This window comes from Macrotis lagotis, chromosome 1 (genome assembly GCF_037893015.1).
Source record: "Macrotis lagotis isolate mMagLag1 chromosome 1, bilby.v1.9.chrom.fasta, whole genome shotgun sequence".
Taxonomy (NCBI): Eukaryota; Metazoa; Chordata; class Mammalia; order Peramelemorphia; family Peramelidae; genus Macrotis; species Macrotis lagotis.
This window is the reverse complement of record NC_133658.1, coordinates 917,310,304-917,317,906: the sequence shown is the minus strand read 5'-3', so window position 1 is coordinate 917,317,906 and position 7,603 is coordinate 917,310,304. Positions and strand designations below refer to the sequence as shown.

At 50.1% G+C, this 7,603-nt stretch overlaps 1 protein-coding gene across 1 annotated transcript; it reads left to right on the top strand.

The window, feature by feature from the left end:
- The first annotated feature begins 2,472 nt into the window (after positions 1 to 2,472).
- On the top strand, positions 2,473 to 5,222 carry LOC141509130 (leukocyte immunoglobulin-like receptor subfamily A member 2). The gene is made up of 5 exons (XM_074218414.1): positions 2,473 to 2,506; positions 3,117 to 3,167; positions 3,415 to 3,669; positions 4,529 to 4,786; positions 5,014 to 5,222. Exons 1-5 carry the CDS (start codon positions 2,473 to 2,475, stop codon positions 5,220 to 5,222), a joined length of 807 nt encoding a protein of 268 aa, XP_074074515.1.
- Positions 5,223 to 7,603: the final 2,381 nt, after the last annotated feature.

The following is a 7,603-nucleotide window of genomic DNA, read 5'->3' as shown; positions in this document are numbered from 1 at the left end:
CTTAGTAATTCCAAGGGCTGGCCAGTAGGGAGTTCTGGTTGCTTTCTCTTGAGTGTTTGAGGTCCTCAGCATTGGGGTCTGAGCTGACCTTGAACAATGTACTGAGCCCTGGGGGAGGGAGTTCGTCTCTTTAGGTTCAGTTAACTCTGTTGCCCTGAGGAGATGGGGGGGGGTTGTTTATTGTTTGTTCTGGGCAAAGGGCTCTACTGAAAGTATGGAGCTCAGGTCCCCAGCCCAACTTGTTCTCTGTGACTCTGAGCTGGAACTCATTCCCTGCCCTGCCCCCCCCCCCCCAAAGACTCTGCAGCTAAAGGTGACTCTCACACCATCCACTCACCAAAGTTTCTACAGCTGAGGCCAGTCCTCTGGCTTTCCCCAGCTGCTGTCCCCATGATGATCCTCTGCTCTCATCTCTCAGTTCACCCACAGTCCCCCAAGTGACACCTTATTGGTAGGTGTTTTTCTCCTAGCTTTTCTTTCTGGATTTTGTAGATCAAATTTCTTTTAAGAGGTTTCTTTCATGTTGTTTCTGAGGGGAAAGAAAAGCACTTAGCACAGTGCCTGTCTTCTCTCTGCCATCTTGGTAACAGTTGATAATTTCCATCTTGTATTCTTGTCCTGTTCAACAGTATGGATTATCTGAGTAACAATATTGGGTAAGAGGGTCATCGATGAGAAAAGGACACAATGGTGGCCGTGGACACTCAGGACCAGAAGTCAAACTTGATAATTTGGTCATTTTAGGGCATGTTCAACCGCATTCCCTCACATTCTGTGGAGAGACCAGAGGAGATCCCCTCCTTGTCCAGCTCTCTCCCCGGCAAGTATAGCAGGTCTGGTCACTTGTGGACAGACATAGAAAGGACATTCCTCACTGATTGGTTTAGGAGGAGTCTATTCAGGCAGGTCCTTATGGTTCCCTTTCAGGAGGTATGAAATCCCTGAGGGATTCCCAGGAAGAGACTGGGGGAATGTCCCAGTTCTGAGGCAGTGGAGGGCAGTGCTCCTTGGGGTTTGTTCCTGAGTGGGGAGATGTTAAGGTGTCCCCCAGGTAAGGGACTGATGAGTCAGGGAGTGTTCTAGTTAGAAAAGTTCTTGAATCCTTTCCCACATGTTCAATATGTACACAGACACATGGACACACAGAAATATACATGCATACATATAAACACACTACCTCTACATGTATACCCACATACACTCACATATACACATGAACATGCATACACTCACATGCACAAACACACAGAAGTCACATACACACATGTTCACACAGTGCAGCATACACACATACGTCCACATACATCCACACACAGATATTCACACACACACACACACACACACACACACACACACACACAAACAAACACCCCTTGGCTTTGACTCCCCAGGACTATGACTAGAGCAGGGTCTCTCCCAGCCTAGCCCTGGGGGTTCCACATCTGCCCTTCTGGAAATGAGCTGGCAGTCCCCAGAAGACCCAGGGAGACTTTGAAGTACAAACCTAATAAAGAGGGTTCACCATTTTTCCAGTAACCATGTTACGTTTGAATTCACTGTCTCTAAGGACCAGGAGGGTATGCAGAAGGAGAGCAGGCCCACCAGTGGGGGCAGAGGATGGGACACTTTTGTACTTTGTTTTCTATGATGTATGTTCAATAAATATACTTTAATATATACTAAACAAATGTAAAATCAACATATGCTAAGTGATGGTACTGGGTTAATTGATATTAAAGAGACAGGAACTGGCTCAATGCCTTATCAGAACATCCTGGGTAGGGCTCATAAGCAATGAAATTAGAGAACTAAGGACCTCCTCCTGGGTGTCAGCCTGCTGGTCTGAGTACTAACCTGGTGACTGAGTTCAGAGGCTTTAGTCTACAAAAGGTAGAGGACTAGGCAGTCCTGAGACCAGGCTGATGCTGCAAGGTCACTTAGAAATCATCAGAAGAGACCCACCCTTGAATCCTAAGGCATCAGCTCCCAATGTAGCCCACCAGCAGCCCCTTGTTATGGGGTCTGGCTTTAATCCTTTGATTCCACAGCAATCCTTGCCTACCTGGTTAGGACCTGAGGCCTGTTTAAAAGGGGCAGGATTGGGTCTAAGTGGCAGGCTGAGGTAAGGAGCTGGGCTGGGGAGCAGGATCATATTTATAGAGCCTCAACAAGACCAACACCTCCAAAGTTGGGGGCGGGGCCTCTGCTGCTGACACATAAACTGCTCTGGGGAATCTTTCCCAGACTCTCACCAAAAGGAAAGAATTATTCCATTCTTCTAATACCCCCTTTCCCCACATACACACACATACAGTGCATGACACCTTCAATGAAAAAACAACCACAGAGAGGAAAGAGAAGAGAACCTTCTCTATGTTGGGCAGACTCAGAGCAAGCCAGCCTTGGTCACCTCCAGTGCCTCCAACTGTCCTTGTCAGCCTTGGTCCTCTCCCACCAGTCCCTGGGTCCACCATGGCCCCCACCCTCTCTGTCCTGCTGTGTCTTGGTGAGTCATAAGAAGCCCCATATACAAGTCCAACCCCCATCTACATTGTGCTGAGGAAGAAGCTCTCCCATAGAGAAGGGGAGACACAAGTCTGGGGTCACCCAGCAAGGGAAGGAGGGAGGAGGGAGAAGCTGGAGGGGTCCTCTGGTTTCCAGTCCCTTTCATTCACAACCCCCCCCCCACACCCCAAGCCCAAAGTCTGGTCCCTCTGTCTCCTTTCTCAAGTGGTTGGGTGGGGAGGATATGGGGAGCTGGGAGCAATCAGGGTCCTCTCCAGCAGGGTTGTGTCTGGGCCAAAGCATGAGGACCCAGGCCAGGTGAGTCCTTGCCCCCACAATCTCCCTACCCAGAGCAGAGAGCAGCTCCAAGGAGAGGGAGGGGAGAGGTCTAGACTGTTCTGAGCTGACAGGGATTAAAGGACGGTGAGGAACTAGGGTGGGGGGTGTTGAGTCTGCTAGGAGAGGAACGCAGACGAACACCAATGTGGTGAATAAGCTGGTTCGTTTATTGATCACAGGATACATACTTTTATACTTTTCATTTACGTAACCACTTACATAAGCGTTTTAGGAAGCACTTTTTCACATGCATTTCCTTGTGTTTGTCTTAGGTGAATGTTTTGAGAACCAAAATGCAGAATGCTTTGAGAACAGTGCAGAAGGTATTTTCTCAGAATGTGCTTTCTTATCTGAGCCCTGGAGTACATCTTGTTTGCTCAGACATGTAGCTACTCCCTTATCTAAGCTGTGAAGTACATCTTTCTTGTTAAGGCACACAGCTATTTCTGTGTTAACCCTTCATAACTCTTGGCCTGAAGCACATAAGGTACCACAGGGGGGCACAGAGAAGGAGGATTCCCTGGAACTGACAGCTCTCATTCCCTCCAGGCTGACCCTTCCTCAATGCAGACAAGGGCCCTTTGATGCTCCTAGGGAGTAGTGTAACCCTCAGCTGCTGGGGAAAACAGGGGGCTGAAGTGTACCGGCTGCAGAAAGAGCAAGGGTCTGGAAGGATAAAGATCCAGGATGTGAAACCATCAGTAGGAGAGGCCCAGTTTTCCATCCCTTCTATGACTGGGAAAGATGCTGGTATCTACTCCTGCCTCTATGGACACTCATCCTACTGGTCAGAGCACAGTGCCCCCTTGCACCTTGTGGTGACAGGTGAGGACCCCCACCCTACCAGGCCCCCCAGGAAGGATTGGCTCAGGGTCCCAGCCCCTCTAAGCTCCTCCCCAGGGCAGCCTGGCTCTAGCCTCCCTCTTTTTCTGCTCTGCTCTTCTTCTGGAGCTGGAAGTAGGGGAGGGGAATCAGCATTTATGTAGCTCCTTCTATGTGCACATTGCACATATTTTCTCATTTAATTCATATAAGAAACCTGCCAGGTAGAGTATATGATGACCCCCATTTTACAGTTAACTGAGGCCAAGGGAGAGGAAGTGACTAACCCAAGGTCACAGAAATGAGAAGTGTCTGAGGTTGGATTTGAACTTAGGTCTTCCTGACTTCAGACCAGGGCTCTGGCCTCTGCACCACCAGCTCCTCAGTCAGATCCATCTTGGGGCCAGAGAGGAGGCAGGAGACTCAGATGGGTCTGAGGAGACCACACAGAGCTGGGGGCTCCTGGGGTGGTGGCCCATGGAGGGTGGGGCATCTCCCCCCTCCCAGTCCTGTCCTTCCCAGATCCAAGAGAGGGAGGGGAGAAGGGCCCTGCTGTTGCTCTGTCCCCTCCCCCAGCTCAGGTCTGGGAGGGGTTGGGGTGGGAGGGAGTGGGGTGACCCTTTTGTGTATCCCCAGGGTCTCTGTGCAAGATTAGGAAGTGAGGATGAGAGTGAACAGGGAATCCCACCCAAGGCTCTTATTCCCATTGCCTCTCTGTGCCAGGGATCCCCCACCCCACCCCCATGCAGGGATCTAGGCACTCCTGGGCCAGTCCTCCCTCAGCCAAATCTGCCCCCATAGTCTGAAAGGGGGGTGGGGCTCTCCTCCTTCCCCAAGTCTCTATGCCTCCCCTCCCTCTCAGCCTTACCCCGCTCCCAGGTAATCCCAGGACAGCAGGTGATTCTCCAGTGTCTGTCACAGGAAAGGTTTAACTGGTTTGCTCTCTACAAGGATGGAGAAAAGATCAACTCCCATAAGATCCATCCCCATGGGAAGGGGGCTCAGGTCAACTTCTCCATCCCAACTGTGATGCTTGCACAGGGAGGGACTTATACCTTTTACAGTAACTACCCATATAAGTGGTCAGCCCCCAGTGATCTCCTGGTGCTCAGGGTCACAGGTGAGAGAGCCCCAGACCTCCCCACCTCTCCCACCCTGCACTAAGTTCTTTCATTGATCCTTCCTAGGGCCTACATTACCCACTCAGGACTCTCTCCCAGGGCACCCCAGGGAGAAGGGGAGGTTCATAGGGAGGGGATGAGGAGTCTGGGCAGTGGGTCATCCTTAGACTGTGAGGTCTCTCCTCCCTGGGCCCTCTAGACACCCTCACCCTCTGTCCCTGGTCAGGGATGTTGGGCCCACAGACAGACAATGTGTCTCCCAGATCCCAGGAAAGGGGATTGTGGTGGAGGAGCCCAGAGGATCCAAGCAGGGCTGAGGTGCAGCCAGGAAGCAACACAGTTGCTGGGCAGAGCCAGGACACCACAAAGGACCCTCACCTCACTCAAAGCCCTGGAGATCACCAAGCTCTGACATCCCCCCCACCCAGTGAGTAACCAGTGGCCCTCAGGATAAGGATCTATCTGTCCCCTATTACTCTCCACCTCTGTTTAGGACTGGGCTGAGTCCCTCTCCCCTTTCTCATACCAATCCAAGTCTTGAGAAGGGCTGGAGGGAAGGGGTAGGGGCAGGAGACCCTTCTGGGAATGTCTGGGGAAGTCTGAGGAAGAAGGAATGTACTTAGGGATGGGTGGGGGGAGCAGAAATGGGCAGGGTAGCCCCTTCCCACTCCCTTCTCTCCCCTTTCCCAGAAATTCCTGTGGCCTCCCCCCACCTCACCCTTAAGTGATAAATGAAACTGGCTGGGGTGGGGGGAGGAACTCTGCTTCTCCCTTCCCAGCCTTCTCAGGGAGGAGGGAGGGGCCTCTTAGGTGCCCCTACCTCAATTCCTCTCGGCTGGAAGCACCAGTGACCTCCTCTGCTCTCTTCCCTCCTCTGCCCAACCCTGGCTCCCACTGACACAGCAGGTTCCCCAGGCCGGGGGGTGGGCTCAGGGTCCTGGGGACAGCCAGGACAAGGGGCCTGGACATCCAGGGACCCCCTCTCCCACCCCAGCTCCCTCATTTTTCTCCCTGTGTCCCTCCTTTGTCCCAGTGGCTCAGACAGGAACTAGGAGAGGGGTCAGAGGAATCATGGAGGCATCAAATCCCACAAGTGGACAGGTCAGAAGTCAATGAGCACATGCACCAATTTAAAAGATGAAAAATTGAGGCTCAGAGAAGAGGGGGATTTGCCCAACATCCACCAAACAGAAAGGCTGGGCAGAGCTGGGGTTCACACCTGGGGCTCCCTGTGGATTTCTTCACTCCCAACAATCCCAGGTGGGATTTTGATCAAAGAAGGGGTTTAACTCACACCTTGCCAGCCTCCTGAGACAAGAAAGATTTCCATAAACTAGTACAATATTACATAGGGGGAAAAGGAAGGAGTGAAATAATATGTGAAGGTGGAACGGGGTCTAAGAAAAACACCCTTATGAATGAGAAAAGAGACCTGATGCAATGTCCACACAGGTGGAGGGGAAGATCCTGGGAGAAGGCTCAGGTACTGTTTTGGATTCCTGGCTCCACCCAATACTTGCTCTGTGACTCAGGGCAGGTCACACCTGTGTCTTGGCTTCTGCTTGTCCATATATAAAGAGGTGGATTCAGTGTCCAAAGACCCTCCTGGGTCTCTTCTAAGCTATGTCTCAATGCTTCACCTCTGGCTAGGCTGAAAGAGAGAAAGAAAGGAATAGTGATGAAATAGATTGGTCTTGAGGGTCCTACCCTTCTGGAAGTACTGATGGGGAAAGAAACTAGTGAGTCATGGGGTGCAGAAAAGGAAGCTCCTTCCAAATCCCCTTATCCTCTTCATCTGCCCAAATAAAGCATTCATGGCATGAGTTTCAGATCCCCATCTGAGAGGGTGAAAGAATTGCCTGTGCCAACCACAGAGAGTCACAGTCAAAGCTGAACTCAGAGAGATATTTTCTTGAAGTCCACCTAGAACTTAAAAATCTTCTTGCATTATTGCACTGTTCAATAGGTGTTTGGCCTCAGTGTGAATTATCTGTGCAATAATATGGTTGGCTCCATCATCCATCTTTATAAAGATAAAGGGAATAGACTGTCCTGTGATAATCATGAGGGTATTTCTCTTTTAGTCCTTTCTGGTAAGATTCCTGCCAGAGTCCTTCTCAATAGACTGATCCTTTACCAGGAAGATGATCTCATCCTTGAGAGCCAGTGTGACTTCAGAAAGGGTTGAGGAACAGTCAATATGTTCTTTGCTGCCCAACAACTCCAGGAAAAATGGCAGCAACAGATCAAAGGTCTGTATACATTTGTTGATTTGACTTAGGCCTTTGATACCATCAGTTGCAAGGATTTAAGGAAACTTATGTCCAAATTTGGTTGCCAGGAGAAGTTCATTAATATTGTACATCAGTTCCATGATGGTGTGTATGCCCATGTTCTGGATAATGAACAATGCTCTTGAGATTTCCTGGTCACCAATGGAGTCAAACAAGGATGAGTCCTTGCTCTCATATTTTTAGCATGATATTTTCAGTCATGTTATCAAATGCCTTCATTGAGGATGAATATAGCTTCAAGGTCAGCCACCACATTGATGGCAAATTCTTCAACTTGAAAAGACTACAAGCCAAGACCAAAGTGAAGGGAGTGTTGGTGCAAGATCTTCTGTTTGCAGATGATGGTACCTTCAGTGCAGCCTCTGAAAATTAAATGCAACGAAGTATGGATCAATTCTCTGCTGCTTGGGCTCATTTTGGTCTAACAATTAACCCCAAGAAAACCCAGGTGCTCCATCAGTCAACACCTCACCATCCATATGTGGAACCATCAGTTGCAGCAAATGGAGAAGTTTTGAGGAT